The 27946-nt window shown below is 42.0% G+C and overlaps 2 protein-coding genes and 1 pseudogene across 3 annotated transcripts; 2 read left to right on the top strand and 1 right to left on the bottom strand.

Annotated features, from left to right (window-relative positions):
- Positions 1–2148: 2148 nt before the first annotated feature.
- LOC308372315 (sodium- and chloride-dependent betaine transporter-like) lies at positions 2149–14298 on the bottom strand (the record flags this gene model as incomplete). The annotated part of the gene is made up of 13 exons (XM_080847471.1): positions 2149–2238; positions 2554–2724; positions 4483–4487; positions 4603–4702; positions 5346–5471; positions 5842–5954; positions 6180–6184; positions 6452–6581; positions 6976–7123; positions 7420–7552; positions 8052–8262; positions 9005–9139; positions 14166–14298. 13 exons carry the CDS (start codon positions 14296–14298, stop codon positions 2149–2151), a joined length of 1500 nt encoding a protein of 499 aa, XP_080703597.1.
- Positions 14299–18960: 4662 nt separating this feature from the next.
- LOC308372314 (phospholipase A2-like) lies at positions 18961–27665 on the top strand (the record flags this gene model as incomplete). The annotated part of the gene is made up of 3 exons (XM_080847470.1): positions 18961–19100; positions 27200–27333; positions 27544–27665. The coding sequence occupies 3 exons, from the start codon at positions 18961–18963 to the stop codon at positions 27663–27665; spliced, it is 396 nt and encodes a 131-aa protein (XP_080703596.1).
- LOC308372859 lies at positions 20583–25375 on the top strand (annotated as a pseudogene). The gene is made up of 4 exons: positions 20583–20671; positions 23803–23881; positions 24581–24763; positions 25182–25375. The product of its transcript is annotated as an uncharacterized misc_RNA (transcript).
- Positions 27666–27946: the final 281 nt, after the last annotated feature.

Below are 27946 nucleotides of genomic sequence, written 5' to 3'. Positions count from 1 at the left end.
AGCAATAACTTCATAACCCAGACTGCAGCTGATTCTGGCTTGGATCCGGTAGAGCCTTTCCAGTGGCCTGCTATCTGTCTGGAGAGTGTGTGTGTGTGTGCATAGACATGTATACGTAGACGCCGCCTCCACTGCTTCTCGGCGAAACGCGTCGCCGCCATATTGTTACAGGAGCTCTCTGACGTTAGAGGTCTGTCAAACGTGTCAAACAACCGCAAGTTGCCAGGAGCTGCGGTTTGTCTGGATACAAATCACGATAACCTTTTACATTTCGCAACCAATTTCATGGAGTATTCAAGGGTTTATGCTCTACGTGAAGTGTGTGAAAAAGATTTGCCTCTACATTACTTTGAATCTCGCTAGTTAAATCGCCAGTCATTCATGTGCATGGGTCTATGATAAACGCGCACCTGTCTTGCACAGCTCGTGCACTTTGAAAATACTGAGAAGATCTATAAACTATCGAAATAGTACTTCTTTAGTTACTAGGTATTGACCATCATTAAGAGAAAGAGCATACATCAAATAGTGAGAAACTGGCAGTCAGTGTGTTTTTCATAGTTTAATAGTTCCTTTTCAAGTATGTGCATTAAGAAACCTTGAACAGTGCAATTGGCAATACACAGTTATTTCACAAATCAACATTACAAAAAAAAGCTATATATTTCTATAGCAGTAAAAATATACACATCTCAATATATACATACACATCTCAATAGTTGAACTGTAATATAAATAACATAGCATATATATAATACAATATAATATAATGACTCAGTATAATGTGCAATGGAATAACATATGATATATATAATATGTGATACAATATATGTAATATATTTTAAGTATAGGTATATATTCATATTATATAATATATATATATATATGTACATTTGTACAATTTGACATATACAATCATGCTCATAACATTTTCAGATCTATGCAGTGCAATTGACACAATATAGAATTTCACACAATATATGATATAATATGTAAGGGATAATGTATTGTCCGGAGGTCATTCTACAAAAATAATTCCCGACGGGGCGAACAACACCCCGACGCGCAGCGGAGGGTGTTGTTTCATACCGAAGGGAATTATTTTTGTAGAATGACCGACGGACAATACATTATCCCGCTTATTATACGGGTACTTGCCAAAAACGATAGAAGACATTCCTCCAACATACCTCTTTTTAATGATTTAGGTGCCGTTTCATGTGTCCTGTTTAGAAATAAATAGTTCTTCAAGCAAATAGAACTTTGAAGTTTCAGGTGTTGCATAGCAACCCATTACTTGCTGACTTCAAATTACTCTCTACTGTTGCGTTAAAATGACTGGACTTCTGGCGGAATGATATGAAAGATGTGAATTAGAAGTACAAAACCCGTTGCCAATGACAGCGGTGATTATCTTTGGCAGAGGTCTGTTAGCAGGAATTAATGTATGGGTATGAAGTAGGGATGGCCCATTCAAATCAACGGTACTTTTTGGAACGTTCTGAAGAGCCGTATAATAAATATATGTTATTCCATTGCACATTATACTGAGTCATTAATTTCTTAATGCACAGTCATTCATTTCTTAATGCACATACTTGAAAAGGAACTATTAAACTATGAAAAACACACTGACTGCCAGTATTTCACTATTTGATGTATGCTCTTTCTCTTAATGATGGTCAATACGTAGTAACTAAAGAAGCACTATTTCGATAGTTTATAGAGCTTCTCAGTATTTTCAAAGTGCACGAGCTGTGCAAGACAGGTGCGCGTTTATCATAGACCCATGCACATGAATGACTGGCGATTTAACTAGCGAGATTCAAAGTAATGTAGAGGCAAATCTTTTTCACACACTTCACGTAGAGCATAAACCCTTGAATACTCCATGAAATTGGTTGCGAAATGTAAAAGGTTATCGTGATTTGTATCCAGATAAACCGCAGCTCCTGGCAACTTGCGGTTGTTTAACACGTTTGACAGACCTCTGGCGTCAGAGCGCTCCTGTAACAATATGGCGGCGACGCGTTTCGCCGAGGCAACGGGCTGAAGCAATGGAGGCGGCGTCTACCTATACATGTCTATGTGTGTGTGTGTTTGTGTGTGGTTCTTCTTCTGGGAAGTGCTTAGAGTAGCGTGTTGATCTCAGACGCTGCTCAGGGGCACACACTCCCCCTGGAGGTGGGAAGGGTCACTAACAATGGTTGGCTCTGGGACTCCAGCTGCTCTTAGTCTCTGTGAAAAAGAAGATATGGAACAGGATTAAAAGAGAGGGCCATATGTTATAAAAAGGAGGATACCTTTTCATTATGTGCGACTTTCATTATGTGCACTCTGTGTGTGTGTGTGTGTGTGTGTGTGTGTGTGTGTGTGTATAGGTGCTCACGTGATTGTATGTAAGTGTGTGTGTGTCTGTGTGTATGTGATTTTCAGAGTGATAGCATATAGCTGTGTGTCTATGTGTGTATGTGAGCGTGTGTGTGTGTGTGTGTGTCTTTATGCTTGTGTTTAATGTGTCGGGTGTCTAGTTTGTTCTGTCCATGTCTAAACCTGCAGCAGTGTCCCCTCCCTGCGGCACAGCTTGTGCAGAGCACCCACAGGGATCCAGCCGATGGAGCAAAGGGTGAATATCCAGCCCAGGCCTTGGGCCCAGCCCGGGTACAGGTAGCTCCTTCCGTACTGGGGGGGAGAGAGCTGGACAAGGCTAATGATCAGTAGTACCTGTACAAGTAACGTAGGACACGTTAAACAGTTGTTAGATGTCACAAATGTTAGAGCATGTTTACCTCATCGTTTGGAAATAGTCTGTGTGTTCAGTACTATATATTTGCAACATGTGTGGGGTGAAGATATGCCATATCACTTATAGCTCAAACTGTGCTATATGGTGTCTTACACTTAACAATTCAATTCAATTTAATTTATATAGCGGGAAACCAATACAATTGTCTCTAGGTGCTTTACAGAACACAGGGCTTGAACTCCCTAATGGGAAGCACAATGACGACAAGGGCAAGGAAAAACTCCCTTACCAGGGATTTTATAAGTATTTTGTTGTGGTGAGTTATGTAAGGGATAATGTATAGAAAGCAGGTCATTATCGGGAAAATAAGCCCAGAAAATAAGCCCAGAGCCCAGAACAGCACCCCGAAGCGAAGCTGACTTCGGCTGACTTGGTGCAAAGGGATTTTATTTATACAAGGATAGCAAGGGTGGCAGGATGCACGACAGTCTGCATCTCAGATGGAAGCAGGAAGATTATTTCACAGGAAGGGGGTTGATAGCAGAAGGCTCTGCCTCCTATTGTGTTTTTTGATATTCTTGGAATTACAAAGAGACCTGCGATCTAGTAACAAATTGGTCTTGGTGGGCAGTAGGTGACAATTCATTCCTTGAAGTCATTTGGAGCTAAGCCGCTTAGGACATTGTATGTTCGACGGAGTACTTTGAAATGAACTCAACTTTTTACAGGGAGCCAGTCCAGAGAGGCCAGTACAGGTGAAATATGTTCACATTTTTTTTAGTTCTACTAAGTGTGCAAGCAGCAGCGTTCTGTAGAAGTTGGAGGCTCTTTATTGAGTTGTTGCTTCTTCTGGACAGGAGGGCATTGCAGTAGTCTAGTTGCAACAAAATAAAAGCATGGATTCTTTTTTCTAGATCTTGGAGGGATAGGGCCATTCTGATTTTGGCAATATTGCATAGATGAAAAACAGATGTCTTTAAGATCTGTTTTGTGTGTTATGTAGGAGGTCTTGGTTGATTATAGTGTTGGTTGTTGATGAGATGCCATCGAGTGTCGGTAGATGGCTAAAGGACTTAAGGAGCAGGAAATTGTTAGTCATCTAAGCTTTTACATCAAGCAGGCAAGCTTATATCTTGGGTAGCTGTACAATATCAACAGGTTTAATAACATTACTTCAATAACATATTGAAGTACTTAGTATTCTATGTCAGGGATAGGAGACAGTGCTAATTTACATTTCAGAGGTTTTGGAATGTTAAAGAAGCAGAAAAGAAAGGCATCAGACTCATTATGACGACAAGTGGAGTGATGACCAACAAGCAGGCCTTGAATTACATATTAGGAGGTTTGCCCAGAACCTTCTGTACAATTGCAGAGAAGCAGCAGATTCATTTGGGAGTACACATTTAAAAACACACATTTCAGGCCTTGACTTGTAATTGCATTTAGTTGATTTTGCCTCAAATGTACCATATGGACTCATATACATTAAAGGCAGAGTCTGCGATCCTGGTGTAAGGTTGTTGATATCTGAGCTGAACAGCCAATCTAATTACACCCCTCCCTTCCATGCTCCTGATGCAATATGTTGATGGGCTAGAATTGTTTATGGCTCGGCCCCAGCCACTATGTTTGTTTCCCATTTACAGAGTACACACACTGAATGGACAGCCAGAGAACTGCAAGGAGCAATTAGCTGAATTTGACAGAAAGTGTATGGGATTTGAATCACAGACCACACCTTTAAAACACAGAGTCCATAGGGCATGTCATGATGTATTACATCACTCTGTAATCACTGAGCATCACTCCCCAAGACCCAGCCTGATGAAGACTATATCCTTCCTCAGACTCACCAAAGATCCAGATGATGGCTGCCACCTCAGCGAAGGCCATGATCATGACTGACACAGACGCAGTGTAGTGGTCCATCAGCTGAAACACATACACTCCTCCCTACAATACAGAAAAACAGGATCGACTTTAAATCAGGGGTCTCCAACCTTATTGGTACAGAGGAATACCCGAACAGTAGAAAATAATGTGCAGGGCTACTTATTTAAAAACTATTCTTGTATAAAAATATATTATGAATATGTAAAGACACAGGAAGACGGTATTAGAATGGTGCTGTTTTAAACAAGCTTTTTTTTTTTTTTTTTTTACCACATTAACACTTATAGGTACTATTTTGAAGGGCTGAAGGTCTACCGGGTTTCCGTGGAGATGGTGAAGCCTGCTTAAAATGGCAAATGTGGCATACAATAGCATAACAAAGGACAAAGCTAGTCTACAGTTAAGTCACCTCTCCCCCCTAAAACCTCACTCCCATTCTGGGTCACCGCACCACTGCACCTGACTTGATTTAAACTCGTCCCCTCAGGTATGAGTGCGCTAGCAAGGAGGCTAAAATCAATGGAGTCACTGGTGCATCCTGGCACTGGTGAATGAGTGTGAGCTCACTGCTTGTCAAACCCTTGATCTTGGTGTTGGTGGCACCTTCTTCTACCAGTTGAGCCACAGGAGTGCTAGATGTCAGCAATCTGCAGGCTGTGTCCAAGCCAGATCAGGGCCAGATCTAGGACTGGTTCATCCTCACCTGTGTAATAAACATGAGGCCCAGCAGGAGTCCAGGCAGGCAGACCAAAGCCACCAGCAGCTCCTTGTGTCTGAGAGCCGAGGGAAGTTTCGGGCCCAGACTGTCCACAGCACAGGTCACCACCACCTGTAAGTGAGGAAACTGCCAAGACAACACAGTCTCAACACACACACAAACACACACACACACACACACAATCCTTCTCCCTTTCCTTGTTCTTATCTGTCATTCTGTGTGTTTGTGCGTGTGCGTGAGTGTGTGTGCCTGCGTCGTAGAGATAAGCAGCAACGATTGCAGCCCAGTGTCCAGTTCTTAACAGACGCAAAACACCATACATAAAAGTCCCAAACAATCATCCATGACATAGTACACTTGACACATGCGTGTATTTCTCTCTCTCTCTCTCTCTCTCTCTCTCTCTCTCTCTCTCTCTCTCTCTCTCTCTCTCTCTCTCTCTCTCTCTCTCTCGCTCTCTCTCTCTCTCTCTCTCTCTCACCTGGCTCCCCAGGGCAAGGAAGAAGAGCATAAGAAAGAAGAGAAAAGCCCAAAGCTGGGAAGCAGGCATGATGGCGAGGATCTCTGGATACACCACGAACGCCAGGCCAGGCCCTGTGATGGACAGCACATAGCAGAATGCACACGATACAAACACAAGGTCTGGGCATCTCTGGGTAAATTACAAATGACAGGACAGGCCCTGAAATGGACAGGACAGGAGATTTCAGATTTGAATTCGTAGGTTAGGCCATTATGACCTCTGGGTTAATTGCAAACACCGATCTAAGTACTGTGATGGACAGGAGATATTAGACACATACTTCAAAATGGCAGTACAGGTCCTGAGATGGAAAGGAGATATCAGAATGCACACACAACAAACACCAGTTCAGACTGTTGCGATGAATAGACGTTTGGGTTAACTACAAACACCAGGCCAGGATCATTTCACCTGCCAAGGCTGGTAAACTGCAACTACAAAGGTCTAGCCAAGCCTTTTTTGTCATTCAGATAGTGGAACAACAGAGAATATGTAGGCAACGTCTGGCGCTTAAAGCACTGCTTAGAGCAAGAGGGTTTCAGCCAGTCTCGATAGTCTATTACCTCACCTCCCAAGCTGTACAGAATCAGACTCATTGACTTTACCCCCGACTGCGAGCTCGTCCACAGGAAGGTCCCGTATGTGGGCCAAGTAGCCCATGGCGGAGAAGATGACGAAACCAGCAAACACACTGGTGGCTGAGTTAGCCAGACAGACAATAACAGAGTCCCTGCAAGGAAAATCAATACATGGCAGATAAGGCAACAGCAGGAGAAGAGACCATTATTAGCTGTGAGCATATGCATGAAGTATACCTCAGTATATTATTGAATTTGTTGTAGCTAGCAAGGGATGTCATTACTCCAAAGCCAACTCCAGCAGAGAAGAGAACTTGAGAGGCAGCATCAATCCAAACCTGGCAGTGAGAGAGTTTGTATTGTGTGTGTTACTCCTCGATGTGTAATATTATAAATGAAGAACAATTGAGTGTGTATTTAATAAGATGCAGTCATTGAAAACTGTTAACATGTTTACACAAGGCAATTGTAAGTTGCTTTTGATAAAATTGTCTGCCAAAATGAGTCAGTGTACACGTAAGTTTTACCTGAATCTCCCCAAGTTTGTGCCACTTGGGGGTGAGGAAGAAGAGGATGCCCTCGGTGGCCCCGGGGAGACGCACGTTGTTGATAAGGAGAACCAAGAGCACAGCATACGGAAATAAAGTTGTGAAGTATACCACCTGTGAACACAGAGACCGCAGAGACGCCACGTCAGGGCCAGACACAGGACAGGGCTGGCCCAGACCAGCTGCTACTGGTCTTGGTGGTAATTAAATGTGATTGGAGAGATATTTCTGCATGTTTACTCACAATGGTGAAGGGTAATTTTGTCCTTTGTTGTGACTGTCAGAGCTTCGCCTATTTACTAACTCATTATTGACCGCAAAGACTCATTCAGACCATGAGGGAACTGTTTATCATATAATATGCTCTTGACTCAAAGACTATGAATGAATATAGTACACATAGTTCTGACCTTTCCAGTGAATCGTATTCCCTTGAAGATGCAGAGATACTCAATAATCCAGGCCAATACAAGTAGACCAGCTAGCTCCCAGCGTATGTCCCCCACAACATTGATCCCTTCACTGATATCCAAGAGTCTGTGGCTAGAATAGAGAAGGATTCAACACCATCTTTATATTATTCATCTCCTGTCTGTGAATGGAGGCTTAATGAGGACATTTGTGTTTATGAAAGTTGGTGCAATTTTTCATCCTCGACTCTACTGGAATGGCCACAGTAACGGCTGTGTTGTTATATTAACCAATATTTTCTCTTTGGTCAGTTTTATTTACTGTGTCATCATTTGAGCGCATATGTAGATAAAAATGCCGGATGTAGCCTTACTTGTTTTCTGTTCTATCCTCAGGGGATTTGGAACTACAGAGATGAGATTTTTTTTATAATGAGATCTCCAACATAATCCATCAGGTATTATCAGGTAGAGCTCACTGAATTATTATCAGCAGTTACACTTATGAATCACTGACCAACCTAAATAACTGACTATCCTAAACTACTGACCAGCTTGAACCAGAGACCAACCTGAACAACTGACGAGCCCAAACCTGAGGCGTGCCTAGACTCAAGCTGTGGAGATCTTACTCAAAGAACTGCTGGCTACGGGAGCGCAGATGAGTGGTGTTGCTGTGGGCGCTAATCGAGCAGTTTTCCGGAATGTTCCAGGTGTTGTTGCAGGACTTCCAGGGCAGTGGGTCATTGAACGAGTGGAGCATGTAGAACAGGATCCAGGTCACGATGGTGTTGGTGTAGGTGCAGGTCAGGTATGATATTACCACGGGGGCGATGCCCACACCTGCGTGTACAGACATTCACATGGTGGAGCTCTCATTCTAAAACAGGAAACATGACTGCAAAACCACTGATCATTCGTATTCCACTGTGAAAAACGGATCCCCCTAACATGACGGTTAAAGTAACACTATGGAGTTTCTGGAGGTGGCTACTTTCTGCTGGACTATTCAGTAACATATTTATTGTCTTGCTTTGTCTTTTGTTGCACTTGTTTGATGTTTGACTGTGTTAGGAAAGTTGTTTACTCGCTAGTTTGTCATGAACAAAGTAATTACATTTCAACAGGTTATGCTAAGTTTAGCCGCTAGCACGATATCTCGTTAGTGCTGATGTTAGAAGCTTGTAATTAACACGCTTGAACATTAATGCTAGTACGTAAGTAAGTGCTCTCGCGTCGGCTTCTTTGTAACATAATTGTGATAGCTACGTTGGTGGGTGGGCTATTTAACATAGTCAATAATCAAGCAAGTGCAACACAAGACAAAGCAAGACAGCAAATACGTTACTGAATAGTCCAGCAGAAAGTAGCTCCCTGGTGGCTCCAGAAACTCCATAGTGTTACTTGATCATATTGAAGCTAAAACGGTGTTTTAGTTTTGCATTTTCAGAGACCCTCTATTTACGACTCCCCTCATTCCCATGAACTCATTCATTCTGTCATTCAGTGTGTGTGAACCTATCTGTGTCACTCGTGCAGGGCAGCAGTGGCAACTGGTCTGTGGCCTGGCTCCAGGACTGCCCACCTTTCATGATGGGACATATCTGAGCAAACGCCTGCATAGGCCCCTTCTGTGTGTACTGGCCTACGACGTTCTCCAGAAACACCATTGGTATGGCACACAGGAACAGCATGATGAAGTATGGGATTAGAAAAGCACCTGGAGGAATCACAGACCCTTTTTTACTGAACAGCAAATTCTGCTAACATCTAAGCAATCAGTTTAACCAATGTCTAAAACAGAAGCACCTGGGGGAAGAGAAGAGACTGCATCTTTTCACAGAGCTTCAAATTAGCTTATTTCCTGGAGATACTTTCCAAATTTGATCTCAATATAGATAGATAGATACAGTGCCCTCCACAAATATTGGCACCCCTAGTGAATATGAACTAAACGGGCTATAACAAAATATGTCTTTGCTGTTTATCCTCTCAGTCTTTCACTCGAAAATTATTAAAAGAAAAAAAAAACATTGACATTAAATAAATATTTTCCCCCAAAACATGTGTGCCACAATTATTGGCACCCCTAAATGTAATTTTTTGTGCGGCCTCCATTTGCTAAGATAATAGCGCCGAGTCTTCTCCTATAATGCGTGATGAGGTTAGTGAACACGTGGCACGGGATCTAAGACCATTCCTACATGCAGTATCTCTTCAGATCCTTCAGAATCTGAGGTCAACGTTTGTAGACTTGGCTACAGCTCATCCCTAGATTTTCTATGGGGTTTAGGTCAGGGGACTGTGATGGCCATTTATTCTGAAAAAACCTTTACTCTGTGGTCGGTGAACCATTTTTGTGTTGATTTTGAGGTGTGCCTAGAATCATTGGCCCTCATTCTCGACAGCAGTTGGGAAGACTTTCAGAAGGACTTCAGAAGGAACTCCACTTCGGTGGATTAAGTAAAACATTTGCCATTCTCCATAGTTTTCTCACCTGCGATTTCTTCTGAACTTCAGAAGACTTTCAGAACGGGAAATAGCAGTCGTAACTCTTCCGGAATCTTCTCAAATGCGATTCCACGGGGCCATCTTGTGGTTATTTGAGGAATCGCGTTGAGGAATGACATTTGAAAAAACTCAACGGTTGAATTTGTGAGAAACCGTTGGTGATTGCGTTCACGTCAACTCTACAGACATCCTCTGATTAAAATAATTATAATAATAACTAGAATGCGTTTCGTGAACGAACTGCGAGAGTGTGCTTGCTCTGTTGCGGCCATGACCTTTGACATTGCAGCCATAACATCACACAAAAGATCAGACATGGCAACCAAGCTCAACCATTATATTTTGGCTCCACTGACGTCTAGACATATGACGGTGTCTTTGTTGTTCTGTTTTTGTTTGCTTGTTTATTGTGAAAGGGTCTAGTGTGTTACATTTAGCCTTGAGAAGTCTTAAAATAGGCTCCAAGTGACATTTGTCTTATTGTGTATGTGTAATTTACCTCCAAAGGTCGTGTTAATCCATGAGTGCACCTGAATTGTGCGGTATTTGCTGAGTTTTAATCTGCTTGTTTTAATTGTGTGTGTTGCGGCTGCAATAAATCTTGTCTCAGCTTCAAATGTAAATATAAACAGGTATGTAAACGCGATCATATGGATAAGGACGACGCACACCGAAGTAGAATTTAGTGCGATGCACTGTTCTAAATCTAGCTACAGACAGACGTGAATGACATTGAAAAATCGCTGTGGTCTACACAGCTGTTTTTAATTGATGTAGCCTAGAGGTGTATTTGGCTCAATGATGGTTGGGATTGTTAAAATTGTCGATTTTTGGCCAGATAGATTGCCTACTTCTTGCAAAGGCAAACCTTTGTCTGGAATACAGACAGCTCATGAGTATGGTTGTCTTTGGAACAGAATGTGTACAAAATTTAAAATTCTTTGGTGTCGGTTGGTTTTATTGTCTGAAACGTACTGGAATGTACCTTGCGAAAACTTGGGGTAGTGAACCGAAATCTCCAGTATGGCAGTTGAAATAATCGCACAGTCATTTAATCTGTGTGCCAGTTGCATGCTAGCTCCCACTAGCATGTATGCTAAAAGCTTAGCTTAGGCTAGCTAGCTGCTTATATTGTTTTACTATGGGGCTAGGCTAGTTGCTTCGCATATTGTAGCAATGGTGTTCGCGAATGAGTTGTTGATCAAGGTGTCTTGTATTCTTCCACTTGCTTTTTACATTTCCATGGCTGTGTGTGTTGTGTTAACCCTGTCTCTTACTGTCTGTGTAAGAGGAGGTTGAAACTCTCAGCCCAGCTAGTCATTTATTTATTTTGATGCCACCGCTGTGTTACAGAAATAAAGTCTCTTGTCCTAGAGTGGGTGACGTCACAATGGCTCAAGATTCCCCCATGTTAGTCTATGAGAGAAAAAGGTGATGAAAAGGAGGAATAAAAAAGGAGTGGCAAGGAGAACCACCGCGAAAAGATATAGCAGGTTGCACCGGATCGGGCCAGACGTTTCGGTGTTTGAACGGCGTCTGTACCTCGAACGAGCGAGGCCTGATTCGATGCAAGAAAAACTGGCGGAATAAAGAACATTTATGAAGAACAATAGTGTGCTTCCCTTCGGGCAAGCACACCAATAAATACGAGAATATTTGTATCATTAACAATTACGTTTTACATTTATAGTCATGATTCTACTAAGAGGTAGTATTTATTGTTACACTAGGTCTCTATTGCTCGTAGCTTGACTGTTCTCTCCCTTGTACGTCACTTTGGACAAAGGCGTCTGCTAAATGACTGAATGTGAATGTAAATGTACACGAACACTGCAAATGTAAGTGAATCAATAAATAAACACTAAACCCAATCTCTAGGAACTATCATATGTACTGACTGCACTTTATACTCCTACTTAAATAAATAAACAAATACACAAAATGGTGGCTATTTTTTGATTTAAAAAAAGCAGCCCGAATAAGGAGCTGGCGGGGCGTGTATGTATGCAAATCCACTTTCACGAGAATGCGCATCAATTTAAGAAACTAATCCGAGGGAACACAGCTGAGAAGACTTTGGCTGCTTATAAACGCATTTTCAAGCGTGCGGGAATGCAGCGGAAGCGTTTCCCTTACGTTGTTTTTACGAAGTCTCATAAGAAACATTCCTGAAGAATTACAGAAAATGATCGAGAATGAGGGCCATTGTCCTGCTGGAAGGTCCAACCACGGCCCGTTTTAAGGCTTACTGGAGGGGGCTGTTATGTTTTCATTTAATATCTGCTGGTATTTGATAGAGTCCATGATACCATGTATCCTAACAAGATGTCCAGAGCCTTTTTTAAGAAAAACAGCCCAACAACATCAAAGATCCGCCACCATACTTCACATTGGGTATGGGGTGCTTTTTCTATATGGCTATCTTTCTGTCTACGCCAAACCCACCTTTTGATGTTTGTTGCCAAAAAGCTTTATTTTGGTCTCATCTGACCATATAACTCGGTCCCATTGAAAGTCTGACTTACATTTGGCAAACTGTAGGCGCTTTAGTTTGTTGTTGATTGACAGCAGAGTCTTTTTTCTGGCAACCCTCCAAAACAACTTGTGGTGATGTAGGTGGCGTCTGATGGTAGTTTTGGAGACTTTGCCCCCAAGACTCAACTAACCTCTACAATTCTCCAGCTGTGATCCTTGGAGATTATTTAGCAATTAAACCCATTCCCCTCACGGTGCGTGGGGTCAATGTACAGACACGTCCTCTTCCAGGCTGATTCTTAACATCTCCTGTCTCTTTAAACTTCTTAATTATTTCCATGATAGTGGAAATGGGTATTTTCAACTGTTTAGAGATTTTCTTGTGTCCTTTTCTTGATTTGTGCAGCTCAACAACTTTTCGTCGCACATCATCACTGTGTTATTTGGTAGGGGTGCACGATTCAGAAAATGTCACGATTCGATTCAATACCGATTTTTAGGCTCACGATTCGATTCAAAATCGATTTTCGATTCAAAAACGATTCTCGATTCAAAAAAATTGATTCACAGTATGAAAATGTTAGTGCTGTCAAACGCTTAAAATATTTAATCGCGATTAATCGCATTTTTGTCATAGTTAACTCAAAATAAATCGCGATTAATCGCAAATGAATTAATCGCAAATTTTATTTTAATGCTCTTATCATGGAAAAGTGGATTGGCTTGCTTTATGCAATGTTTTATTTTATTGAAAAACAACATTGCCAAACAGGGCGGTACAAAATAAAATTATAAAGTGCACATTTCAGACTATAGTGCAGTTAAACCATGGCTTTATATTTTCTTTTTTTCAAGTTTGCTGTGAACATAGAAGTCAGGCCTCTTATTTCAAAAACAATGAACCGTAACAGTTAGGTTACCAATAAAAGGTAAGCCTACTACTTCTATGCTTTCAGCCAGCTGCCTGTTGACATTTTCAGACAACAGTGAAGCTCGCTTCTTTTGCACAACACAACTTTTAAAGGTAAACTTTCTATTCAGAAGCTTTTTATCAACCATTTCGCCATATAGTGCTCACCATCACTCAAACCGTAACGTTAGCCTACCACACAGTTTGCGAAGCCAAAAAGAACGTTAATCTTAGAAAAATATGAATCGATTTTTGGAATTCTATGAATCGATTCTGAATCGGAAGCACTTGAATCGCGATACGAATGTGAATCGATTTTTTTGCACACCCCTATTATTTAGGTATTTCCCATTATGATCAATGACTAATGGAATTTGGCCTGTGTCACCTCATATTTGTACGCCAGTGGAACTGGAAGTCATGGTTGACCTCATAAGAGTTCCTTATCAAACAGGTGAACTTGAAAATGAAAAATATGACTGGAAATATACTTCAGTTAGATTTTAATTAAAGATTTTTCTAGGGGTGCCAATAATTGTGGCAGACATGTTTTGGGGAAAAATATTTATTTAATGTCAACAGTTTTTGTTTTTTTTCAATAATTTTTGTTCAATGAAAAGGTAAGATTTTTGTGAATATTTTGAGTGAAAAACCAAGAGGATTAACAACGAAGACATATTTTATTATAGCCTGTTTAGCTCATATTCACTAGGGGTGCCAATATTTGTGGAGGGCACTGTAGATAAAGATTCTTACTCTGAAGCATATTGTACTGCTTAAGTACCCAAAGTAAATTTCAGGTGAGATAAGAAATGAAATTAGCTTCACAAATGTTCTCTATGCTCCTTACCTCCTCCATTCCTGTAACAAATGTAAGGGAAACGCCACACGTTTCCGCTGCCGACCGCATATCCCACCGATGCCAGGATAAACTCTGCGCGGCGAGCCCAAACTCCTCTGTGGTCGGACAGATCTTTGTCCATGCTTAGGGTCGGGCTAGCAGTCCCATCCATGACTGAGCTTCACACCCTGGGCATCCCCGCCAGACTGTGCCCCTAACTCTGGAGCTTTTCCTGTGACTGCACCAACTCAGGTCTAAGATGAGAAACAGCACAAAGGGGTTAATTTCCCTTGCAGACTCAGGGTGAGGGAATGCTGAATGTTTTAGAATGAGATGGAACCCTTTAGGTGAAGAGACAAGGGGGGAAGTAAGAGTGTGTAGGAAGGAAGGATTCTCACAGATCAGGGTTGGCAGTTCTGTGTGGACGTTGCCCCTCATTTCTAAAATGCAAATTAGTGGTTTTGTAAGTTACAGTTTTAACAGAACAGGGCCATGCTCTAGTTTTTTTCAGAAACAAACAACAAAAACTTTATTTAACCCACATAGAATTATATATTTATACTTAAATAAATCTATATTTACCCAGTACAGAAGTTGGCCTAAAAATAGATTTTTTTTTTATTTTGATGGATCCCAGTTTTGATGAGGTTCCCCAATCGTTTTTTTAATAGTACTGTACTGATGTTGAGCGGTGTGCGACCGCTGTCAGTGTGAAATTACCATTCTGTCAAGACTCAAGTCTCTTTGGTGTTGTTATGGAAGCAGGACTTTAATACACCTGCTCATTACCTCCCATTTCAAACAACACAAAATCCCAAAGGTCAAGTCATGCATTTAAGTATAATCACTGTGCATATAATTAAAAAAATATTACATTAAAATACTTGGTCTGCCTTCATCTGAGGGCATCTCACATTAGTCAGTGCAACTGTTCAACACTGACACAGCATCATGCAACAGAAATAAAATACAGCAAATCAACATAAAGTATCAATGCAGTTATAATTAACATAAGACTTAGCGCAAAATATTAAAGTAGAGCACTTCCTAAAGGAAATAGTACATATATCATTTCTACAGCTGCAGAGGAGTCAAGTTTACACATTAGCGTAAAACTCCTTATGAGAATTTCAAGCAAGCATGTCCTTAGTTTTTGTAATATATTTAGTCCATAGTGGGAGTGATGTTAGCCAAGCATCTCTCCTGTATCCTGCAAAGTCCATTGTATCAGTTCCCCTCAGCTCCCATCTCTCTTCATACAGAGGACAGCTCCCCCATAGTGGCTGGAATCCCATGCAACACCTGGGTTCAGAAAAAGAGAGCAGGAGAGGAGTGCAAGGGAGCAGGCACGTTCACAGATAGACCCCTAGTGGTGCTCAAGCACCTTCCATTTTGCCCTGGATGAGAAAAGTGCCCCTTCTGCTGGAGCCAAATTCTTTCTGGATTCTTCAATGTTTAAGAATACAATTACTCTCTCTGTCATCAATTCTCCCCAAATGTGTTTTGATTTCTGACCGGGCATTTATTTGAATTCTTGTGAGAATTTCGCTCCGACATGCTCCGCGGCGCTAACAAGCCCCTCCCTCCTCCTCCTCCACTTAATGCTCATGCAGTGCCTAGCGCCAGGCCAAACGGCTGCAGCCTACTTCTTCTCTGACCCGCAGTATCAGACAAGCAGATAATGACAGTGTTTGTGCAATCCCACGACGTTGTTTGGTGATAAATAAACCACAACATTAGCGCCGCTTAAAACATTATGTCGCAACTGGTCCGACGTTTCCTAAAAAATAAACAAACACAAAACTCACAAAATCTGTGATTTCAAAGCCTTGTCCAGCTCAGGCACGTGCACAGACATTATGCTTAAACTCAGTCAGAAAACAGTAAAAAAAAACATATATGTGTTTGTACTGTCTTGTCAGTTTTACAGAGATTATGTAAGTCACTCTTGATTATTATGCACAGCACAACATTGATTCATCTCATTTACACAATTTGCAGCATAATGCCAAAAAAGAGACTCAAAAAGCAGAAGTTCAGGGAACTGCAGCAAGCAGCTCAGGGTAGCTGCTCTCTTTCATCTTGGATCAGGTTATCAACAAGTAAAACAAAAAAGGGAGAATCAGTTACCCCTACCTGGTTCAGAGGAGCCCACACAGATGAGGAAGGACAGACAGAGTGTATGACTGAGTTATGTTCAGGAGATAATTTGAGTTAGTTTGTTAACAAAAATAAATATCTAAGTTGAAAATATTAAGAAGATTTCCCAAGCACAAGCCAAGGATGATGACCTCAAAAAGCTCAGGCCAATCACTGACTCCGATGGCAGAAGTGATCGGATCGGTTTTGAAGAATACCAGGGGGTGCTGTATCAGAGACTTCCTAGTACCAAGGGTGTGGCCAGATACCAATTAGTTGAGCTTAATGCTTTGGTGAATGACTTTCTTGGCTATTACCATGACAATCCATTACGAGGGCATTTGGTCCGTATGAAGAAGTTGCCGAAAATCATGGACGTTGCTTGGTGGCCCTCAATCTTAAAAGATGTATGGTCTTACATAAAGAATTGCCAAACCTGTCAGCAATATAAACCATCTAACCAAAAGCCAGCAGGTCTACTTCAAACAACAGTCGTAGAAGAGCTGAACTGCATGCTGGGGATTGATAACATGGGACCCTTGCCAATGACCAAGCAACGGAACACCTTCCTATTAGTAATAGTGGATTACTATACTAAGTGGGTGGAACTGTTCCCTTTGAGAGACAGTACATCTACTAAGCTTTGTCGGATCATCAAAGGTGATGTGTTTCTACTGTTGGGTGTACCCAAGTACTTACTGACAGACAGAGGATCCCAGTTCATCAGTGATCTGCTGGCAGATCTGTGTAAGAATTGGGGTGTCACCCAGAAACTGACCACTAGCTACCACCCACACTCAAATTTAACAGAGCACGTCAATAGAACCCTTAAGACAAGGATGGCCTCGTATGTTGGGCGTAATCACAGGGAGTGGGACCACTGGTTGCCCGAGTTTAGGTTTGCAATAAACACTGCCGTGCATGATACCACCGGGACAACACCAGCTCAACTGGCGGTTGGAAGGAGCCTGAAAAGACCACTGGAAAGGCTCATTGCCAAATCCCCTATGCCATCTCCAGAACAGCCAGCACTATGTGCTGGAAAGACACCAGAAGCTAGCAGAAGAGGTCAGTAGGAGAGTGAATGCAGCCAAAGCCAGACAAGCCAGGTATTATAATATCCACAGGAGAAATGGGCAATTATCTGATGGAGACTTGGTCTGGGTTAAAGCTCATCATCTTTCTAATGCAGCAGCAAAGTTTCCATCAAAGCTTGCGCCAGGAGTGAAGCTTGCCCAGAGCGCCAAATGTGCTTGGGCCGGCCCTGCCTATCACTTTAAATAGGTACGCTCCTGGGTTGTAGTGAGGCAGGTGAACGCAAGAAAGGGGGAGATTGTGGAATGTTGAATGAAGAAGTGGCGGCAAGCTAAGTTTAAACTTTAAAATGACTTTAAAAGGAATTTATCCAGCTCGGGATTTGGTGAGATAAGCGGGAATTTGGTCGTGTTTTTTTTTGTAGGCCTACAACGGCAATGTATTTCTATTTTTGATTTTAAATAGGAATGTTTTCCTTCTTGGGATAACGTTTACGCACGGGATTTTTGGATATATTCTAAAGAAAATCGAGGAAGCAGGCCGACGCTGCGGCCTGGCAATAGCCTACTGGTTCACGTTTGGACTTGATGTTTAAACGGATCATTCTTTTTGTTGTATAAATAATCACACACGGATAACATCAACCAAAGACAGTGTAAGATTCCTGTGTATGTGTGTCTGTTATCTTTATTTAGCCTATTGACGTTTAATACAGAGCTCCTGATAAATGATAACAGCGAAATGTGACGTTTCTGTTTGATCTAAACATAATTTGTCACCAACAGAAAAGTGTTGAAAAGCCAGTAAGTGCAGCCTTCAACCACACAGCAACAATCAACAACTCAATTAAAATGTACAAGTGCACGCTAGTTTACAATGCACAGCATGTGTACGTTTGTCAGCCTTATCATCAGGAGCCAAGGCTGCAGGAGAGAATAAAAAGGTCTCCAGGGATGTGAGCAGGTCACTTCTCTGGACAACATGAACACTCTCTCTGCCATTCTTCTCCTGTCTTTTGGTCTGTGCTTTGGTGAGTGACATCACACACACACACACACACACACACACACACACACTGATGACACAGGCAGATTATTTATTTTCAGTTTGTCTCTTTTTCACGTTACCTTGTATTGTACACTGAATGATGTGACGAATTGAAATTGTTTTTTTCCCCCAGTCAAACAGATCAGTGACCGATGGATTGGAGTTCAATACTTTTTAGTTTTTGATAACGCTTAGGAGTACTGGAAAGTACTAGGAAAGGAATACTGTGCTGTACCATGCTATCTGTGCTGTTTCTAACATGCATCATTATAACTGTGTAGCTTGGTCTTATCCCGATCTTAGATGCCACATACAGCTCTAGGGTTTTCAGTGGTGTGTGTTTAAAATGAAACATTATGTTATTATAATTATTATATTATTATATCACATTGTATAATTTATATTGTTATTTGACCAGGAAACTTCATTATAGTAAACTCTAGTCCTTAATGCTTTCACCAGTGACAGCAAAATGTAAGTATTTATTGTGCGAATGCTTTCTTTCTTAACTCGCTCTTTGTGTGTGTGTGTGTGTGTGTGTGTGTGTTTGTGTGTGTGTGTGTGTGCGCGTGTAGCTCAGGCCATGTACAACAGGGGGCTGTGGCAATTTAGGGACATGATCATCTGTGCGAACCCTACCAGCTGGCCCATCATGGACTTTGCTGACTACGGCTGCTACTGCGGAATGGGCGGCTCTGGAACTCCTGTGGATGATCTGGACAGGTCAGTCTCCTTGGGGTGAAGGGTTTAAGGGAAATATGTCCCATATAGCCTGGTAGAGCAAGCCTTTCTCTTGTGGTATCGCAATACCAGATGAAACGCCACCACCTAGTGCTGAAAGGCACATAACTACACTCACCTTATAAAAAGTGCAGTCCATGATTGTAATCAAACACACTTTTCTGGCAAATTTAGCAAATTGCTCCTCGCTGTCCTCTAGCTGTCTGTTCTGTGCGCGCTAAAAAAAACCTCTGGTGTTCATACACAGTCCTGGCTCTGTAAATGGGCAGAAATATAAATAGCAGCACCAGAATTGTGGACTGTGCCTTTAATACTTAATGTAAGTATTAGTAGATGCATGTGCCATATTGATAGATGTTCAAGAGAGATCCTGTAAGGAGGAAATGGCTCTTTGAAGTGGAAAATCACAGATGGCAGTATTCTTCTGTTAATTAATTCATTTGGTGGGACTGGGTGTTGTTTTATGGTGCCCTGTTGTGCTGGTGTAGTGTTGATCTTCCCAGCCCCCTGCAGAGACTCTTATCTCAGATCTCAGTTCCTGTTTGTCTCTGTGTAAATTGCTGAGGTCAAACTAGGAACAGGACAATGAGGATGAGAGGGTCAAACTCAATGTGATATTAGAAAGTGATTTCTGCATGATGTTTGGACTCATTTTAATGGTCTCAATCTGAGTGGGAAAATGGTCTCAGTTCTACAGCTGTATATATTAAGGAAAACATAGGTAACAGAGACTTGATCCTTTTGGCCTCTGTGAGAGGGCGAAGATGCCCCTGAATAGAGGGGGAGGGAATTCCCTCCATTTGGTTGTTAATGTGTGAATCTCATCTTGAGAAACATCCTGTTAAGGGGGGTTATCATTAGGTTTAGATGCAGGATGAAAATGGGTATATAAGGGTAAGACAGACAAAGCTCTTGGAGTCTTCTGTCTTCAGATCTCCCTCACATCCGTGTGAGTTAGTCATTTCGCAGCAGCCAGGTATGTTCATGTTTCTGGAAGTGTTTTTATGTTTCATGTAGACTTAACATCCTTCAATTTAGATATGTTCCTTGGTAGTTAGACTGGTTTATTCACTTAGGATTGTTTTATAACTATTAATGGTAACTTGCTTCTTGTTAAAATAAACTTGGTAAATTCTGACCTACGCTGTCTTCTTCTGAAATCATTAACTGATGTTATGATATAGTGTCCCGCTAATACTAACTAGGGTTAAGTTGCAGACACCAGCATCAAGCTGGGTGTTCCTGGCTATAATCACCTGAGCTAAGACATGCCATAGTGAACTGTTAATGTATAATATAGAGATAGGTAGGTGATCAGCCTCTGTACTGCGTGTGCGTGTTTTAAACTAGGAACGGGCAGCAGTCTGGCGTTCTGTCCCTGAATCACGTGACGCCATCAAGCTGAAAATATACCTTTAGCAGCATTATGAGACCTCTGTGGTTAGCTCAGACTAGATGCATATTATGACGGTGGATTTGTCCAAAAGGGAATCGGCCGGCCGAGGCAAGTCCTTCAATGACGCTATTACTGTGTGGAACACGGTTATTAGAAAGTAAGAGAAGGAATTCAAATACAGATGATGAGTGCATAGGGTTGGAGACCAGCTCACGATTTAATATAACTATATACAGTTTAAGAGAGGAACTTAGACTGGGTTCCCAAAAAAGTAGAGTCAGATCTTAGAGATAATGGAGTCAGATTAAATACGAGCATTAAATGTGAGGTTTAATGAACGTTACTTTTCCAGCAAAACGCCGACAGCACCGTTCACTAATACACGCCTTTCAGACGGCCCGGTCCCTTTTTTGGTCCAGGGAAACTTCCGTTTTACAGTGGTGACCAGGCGACGTGTGATCGACGTGCTATACGTCCAATCCCATCTGAGTGACGTTTTCTCCGCGCAGTTCGAAATCCCGTGTGACATGAGTTTTTCGATTCTTGTTCGCGGCCTACAGCTGTGGTGGTGAGTATAGAGTTTTGTTCTTTATTGTATGAAATTGAGGGCAAGTTACTGCATTCATACATATATACACATTGTAGAATGGGTCGACATACCCACTGATATACCGGAGATCGTAGAAATCCGGTGGGGGAAAACTTAGTGGAAACATGACATTTCAGGGACATGAACATATTGACGGAGAAGTCAGAAAGTTAAAACAACTAAGTGACACATTCCGTCGCCTGAGCTCAGAAAGCATTACTTTAACATCGAGTAATGACCCGGAATTAGTATGGTTTGCAAGAGAAGGTTGCGAGTTCCGAGACGTTCATGCGTTAATTTACATGGCTGGGCTGAAGTGTGTGTGCTTTCATTCACATGGAATAATCAATTTAATTATCTGTTTTTAAACTCAGCGAAGTGGTTAGAAAGTCACTTCAGTTTGTTTTCTAATTGGTGAAATATAGCATTAATAGTTATACAACATGTGGGGTGTTAATCTCATTAATGGTAAAGCTACGGTATAAAACCAGGAAATTGCATCGGCTATGCGCCGTATTGGGGAACAGTGGCAGGACTGTTATTAGTGTCTATGGGACAGTTGGGTTACTGCTGCCTGGTCTCCCCTTTTAGGATAGATACTGACCTACGGGCTGATAGAAGCAGCACACAGATAAGGCTGGCAGGCTTGAAGGAGGTTAGTAATATTTACTTTCCGAATGAGAAAAAAGCCCCGACATCGTCGGAAAATTATTATAAGAAAGGACATGACTAGAAGGTTCACCTTGTGAAAATGGATAGTGAGAATAGTAAATGGGAAATATTTTTCAATCGGAATAGAAACAGCGAATGTTCAAACAGCATGATCTGACCCATATATTTAAGTCAAAAGCAAGGATACATATAGCGGCAGGAGCCTAAAGGGCAGTTAGCAGGAAAAAGAAAGTCAAGAAGTTAGAAGAAAAAAGAAAGTCAAGAAGAGGGGAAGAAGGAAAGAGGAGTGAACAAGAGTGGCTCTGGATAAAGAGCTAAAGAGGGAGCGAGGTAGAGAGACTGAGGGTGAGAGAAAGTAGATTGAGAGGGATAGAGAGAAAGACGGAGAGAAGAGGTTCCTTGGATTTGGCTTAGCCAGGTGTCAGTGAAGCACAAGTGCAAGCCAATTTAAAGACCAATGTAAGTCAATGAGAGAAATGTATGTTTTTAAGTAGAATACATGGGAATAAGATAGTTTTGAGAGAAAACATACGTAACGGGAGAGGACGTGGTATCTGGGCCCATGCTGTTTGATCATTGCGCGTTCTGTCCGATAGAATTAGGCCATTTAATACTGCAGCAGGTTGGTTATTAAGTAAGATGGAAATTGATCGGCTAAAGTAACAAAAGTATTAGACAATCATGTCCAACAGTGAAAGAAAGCATACACACAACAAGAGAGCCCTCCCAACCTCCTTTATCGAAACGATTTCGCGTTTCTATCCGCGTAAACGCGTGAATGGGAGAAGGTGCGTAATTTGGGAAATAGGTGTTTTGTGGTCTTTTTGCATAGGTAACAATCACCAGTCAATTAAAGCGATGATCAATGCAGTCAGCAGATTTGCGCAGTATAGTGGTTGAGAACAGCAATAGAGCTCATTGTTTGTTTGTAGGCCATGAGGGTGCATAACAAGCACACGCTGCTCGGAATGCTGATGCATGGCCGAATGATATGCGTCACTGCTCAGAGATCGGTTAGGTAATTAATAGACGTGATAGAGATCTAGAAATGCAATTCAGGCGCGCAAATCTTCCGTATCCAGTGTAAATGTACGCACTCATATAATCAAAAATCCGAATGAACACGAGCAACGGAACAACAGTGTTGATATAATATTACTACTGATTAAAATGTGCGTTTGATGGCCAGCAACGGCCTCAGATGTACATAGCGGATGCGACTCATGCCTTGTCTGTGATTCTGTGAATCAAGACATACCAGGTTGCATCTGATTGCGCAGGCCTGAACCACCAAAAGTCCCGTGGGAGAACCTACAGAGGGATTTCATTGGTCCGCTATAGTGCCAAGGGGGGTATCGCTATTGTTTTCATGAACATTGATAGATACATTTTTCAAAAATAAAAATAGTAAAAGTAATTCCTACTCGAAACAAAACAGCGCAAACAGTGGCACAGAGGTTAGCGAACCATATTATCCCTCTCTTGGGCGCACCAATTTAAATAAAATCTGTTTAGGTAACCCACTTCACAGGGCAGGTGATGAATGACATGTGTAAAACTTTAAACATTGTGCAGAATTTCCATATCCATGCAGACCTCAAAACTCTGGAATGGTTGAACACAAAAACCAAGCCATCATGGAAAGAAATGGTAAAACATATTGCTCACATAACAACAACTGGTCTGATGCACTGTCTACGGTTATAACCATTGCTGAGGGCAATGGTATTAAAACCCACAGGCATTAGTCCATATGAGCTAATGACAGGGTGGTCATTGATGTACCATTGAGCCCAAACTCTGAAGTCAAATTTGGAGGCGGAGATATGGTGATGGGGGATGTGTGTGTGTGTGAAAGAAAGGGCCTGGGCTTCCCAGGTGTCAGTGAAGCCATATCGAATCAAAGCAGACTGGAACAGCTGCTTGGCTGTGACCATTGAAGGGAAGCTATAAAGGTACCATATGTTACGATGTAAAAGTTTAAAAATCAGTCAGTCAATAACTGTTTTGTGTTGTGTTGTGTCCAGGTCAGTCACCACCATATCATGGGCACCGACGTCAGGAAAGAGTCGGGCCAACAGCCATAAGTTCCAGTGCGGGAGATGGGTATGGAAATATTCTAAGGGGCCATCCACACGTCATATACAAATTCTATTTTAGCAGATATTAACATGGCCTCCCGGATTAGCACCGGAACCAAATTGTAATAAACGGATTTGCTGTAACTCAGGATCCACCCATCTCCATAGATTAAATATCACTGGACATATGTTTTGTTAGACTTTAATATACCACAGTCGGGTAACAACTAAAAAGCATTCTGGTTCTGACGTAAGCGTCATGAACATAATGTATTGGCAAGAGAACAACGGTCTAGATCCTAAAAAAAGTCTCAGCACTAAGGAGCTAGAACTGTCCGCATACCAGTGCATACACATAGTACCACATAATGTCATACATATAGGATACACAAACACAAACATAACCTTAAATCTTTTTACTCCAACAGGGAAACACGATATAAATCTTGTCATGGCACATGTGTCGTACAACATTTCCAATGTAATGTCAGCGTATGTAGAACACTGTAGTAATGCAGATGAGGAAAATAGGCATGGCTACAGGCACGCATCGATGATTTAGTTTCTGATTATGAAAGCAGATTTGTTGTTCCAGCTGTAAACTGCACAAGCAAAGCAAGACCTAATTGAAGATATGATTGGTCTCTTTGACGCAGCTAATTCTCTTGACAACATATACAGTCTTACTGGACAATCTCAATATTCAGCAGGGTTGGCAAATCAGAACGCGACTGGTTTTCAACACTTCACTAATAGCAACAACATTTTTTAATCAAAGCGGTTAAATCCGAGGCGCTGGCGCCTCTAACCGATAGTCACCCAAATATTCAATCAGACCCGTACCATCGAACGTGCCTTAGCCTGCAGAACATATACACAGGACTTGTTCACCACTGCCAGGCAAAAAGTATCACAAAGTATCTGTGCCTGCGCAAGTCACCTAAACATGCTTAAGGGATCATTGGCATCCTGGATCTGCATAGGTGGTTTGCGTCTGAACAAATTAAAAAATATCCAGTATTCAAAAATGGGAACATTAAAGATGTATACAGAAAGTGAATATACCGGCTGCATAGGGTTCTTGGCTGCCTTTCTTTTAAGTCACCCTGAACAAGTCTTTCTAAATTCTACCACCAAACGTTCAATAGGAGTAGTGGTAGAAAATCGGGTATTGAAACGAGATCACACAATAGAATAGATGACAGTGAGAAGGACTGAGACCTTGTTTTCCACTCTGACTTATTGCCATGAGATATCATGTATGTTGTATGTACCTGTATTACTTTGCAACCTTTCTCCTTTAATGGTACTTAATGCATGTATAGTCACTCCATGGATATGCTGATGCCATCCAGGTGTCACGCACACAAGAATGTATCCTCCGTGAAATGAACTCCTTTCCCTATGGAGGTCTGACCTGCCCAACAAACAACAGTGTTGTCTGGAGGTAACCGAGGACTCCATGGGGCAGTTCAACTTTATAAAAAGAGTTCCACTGGACATGAATGTTTCTCCCTAGGGGGGAGGACACCTTTTGTGAGGAAGGTATGCAGGCTCTTACTAACACCATGAGCCTGGTGCAACAGGTCAGACAACAGACCAAATACCTCCTGAAACCTGGATCAGGGGTGGTACTCAAACGCTTCATTCATGCCCTGAAAAGGGACACAAAGACATTTTCATTCTCAGACAATTACATACATCAGCAACAACAAGTGAGAATTGGAAGAGCCATCCTGCCACAGGCAAAACTGCCCGAATGACTCCTATGGGGTCATGTTCATATTTGACCCCAATGGGGTCAAGGGGGGTCTGTAAGGAGGAAATGGCTCTTTGAAGTGGAAAATCACAGATGGCAGTATTCTTCTGTTAATTAATTCATTTGGTGGGACTGGGTGTTGTTTTATGGTGCCCTGTTGTGCTGGTGTAGTGTTGATCTTCCCAGCCCCCTGCAGAGACTCTTATCTCAGATCTCTGTTCCTGTTTGTCTCTGTGTAAATTGCTGAGGTCAAACTAGGAACAGGACAATGAGGATGAGAGGGTCAAACTCAATGTGATATTAGAAAGTGATTTCTGCATGATGTTTGGACTCATTTTAATGGTCTCAATCTGAGTGGGAAAATGGTCTCAGTTCTACAGCTGTATATATTAAGGAAAACATAGGTAACAGAGACTTGATCCTTTTGGCCTCTGTGAGAGGGCGAAGATGCCCCTGAATAGAGGTGGAGGGAATTCCCTCCATTTGGTTGTTAATGTGTGAATCTCATCTTGAGAAACATCCTGTTAAGGGGGGTTATCATTAGGTTTAGATGCAGGACGAAAATGGGTATATAAGGGTAAGACAGACAAAGCTCTTGGAGTCTTCTGTCTTCAGATCTCCCTCACATCCGTGTGAGTTAGTCATTTCGCAGCAGCCAGGTATGTTCATGTTTCTGGAAGTGTTTTTATGTTTCATGTAGACTTAACATCCTTCAATTTAGATATGTTCCTTGGTAGTTAGACTGGTTTATTCACTTAGGATTGTTTTATAACTATTAATGGTAACTTGCTTCTTGTTAAAATAAACTTGGTAAATTCTGACCTACGCTGTCTTCTTCTGAAATCATTAACTGATGTTATGATATAGTGTCCCGCTAATACTAACTAGGGTTAAGTTGCAGACACCAGCATCAAGCTGGGTGTTCCTGGCTATAATCACCTGAGCTAAGACATGCCATAGTGAACTGTTAATGTATAATATAGAGATAGGTAGGTGATCAGCCTCTGTACTGCGTGTGCGTGTTTTAAACTAGGAACGGGCAGCAGTCTGGCGTTCTGTCCCTGAATCACGTGACGCCATCAAGCTGAAAATATACCTTTAGCAGCATTATGAGACCTCTGTGGTTAGCTCAGACTAGATGCATATTATGACGGTGGATTTGTCCAAAAGGGAATCGGCCGGCCGAGGCAAGTCCTTCAATGACGCTATTACTGTGTGGAACACGGTTATTAGAAAGTAAGAGAAGGAATTCAAATACAGATGATGAGTGCATAGGGTTGGAGACCAGCTCACGATTTAATATAACTATATACAGTTTAAGAGAGGAACTTAGACTGGGTTCCCAAAAAAGTAGAGTCAGATCTTAGAGATAATGGAGTCAGATTAAATACGAGCATTAAATGTGAGGTTTAATGAACGTTACTTTTCCAGCAAAACGCCGACAGCACCGTTCACTAATACACGCCTTTCAGACGGCCCGGTCCCTTTTTTGGTCCAGGGAAACTTCCGTTTTACAATCCTATGTAGGTGAATGGCTATGAGTGTCTGTTACATTCAACACATGACCACTTGACATACACCCAGGTGCTGTGAGGTGCATGACCGTTGCTATGACGATGCCATGCAGCATCCTGAGTGCTGGGCCATTCTGGATAACCCCTACACCGAGATCTACAGCTTTACCTGCGACAAGCCAAGGAATACCATCACCTGTCCAGGTGGGTCACAGTCAGACACTCGCCTTCTCCTTTGGTTAATAATCATCTATGGCTTAGGCCTTACTTGTACAGTATGTTGGATTAATTTCAGTGTAGCACACTAGCAAAACATTTGACATAAGTCTGGAGTAAGATAGAACAGAAGGAGAGGCTAAGTTTGAAAGCTCATGTTGTCGGTGTCATACTCTCCCCTGCATCTTTTTCTGACAGTCAACAACAACGATGAGTGTGAGCATTTCATCTGTGAGTGTGACAGGAAGGCAGCAGAGTGTTTCGCCACCACTACTTACAACCCTGAGAATGAGCACCTGCCCGGCAGCCAGTGCAAGTAAACACACACACACCAAACAACCTGGACTGGAAGTACAACTTGGATCAACTTCAGCTGAGACCATCTAGGCTGAACCAGCACAGCTGCACCCATTCCAAGACGGGGCACGTATTGTGTTCTACTGTTACCAAGATTAAGGCCATGGCTCCACGAGCCCGGTTATTTTTGAAACCGGAGTTTTGCTCCGCGACCACACGAGTGGTGTAATAAAAATACTCTGTACATACGCAACCGTGGAAGCCGCCACCAAGTGACACAATGCACGTGTAATACACATGCCAC

The sequence above is a fragment of the Sprattus sprattus genome, assembly GCF_963457725.1.
Source record: "Sprattus sprattus genome assembly, chromosome: 11".
NCBI classification, from domain to species: domain Eukaryota; kingdom Metazoa; phylum Chordata; class Actinopteri; order Clupeiformes; family Clupeidae; genus Sprattus; species Sprattus sprattus.
Note: the sequence above shows the minus strand (reverse complement) of the source record. Positions and strands in the feature narration are given on the sequence as shown.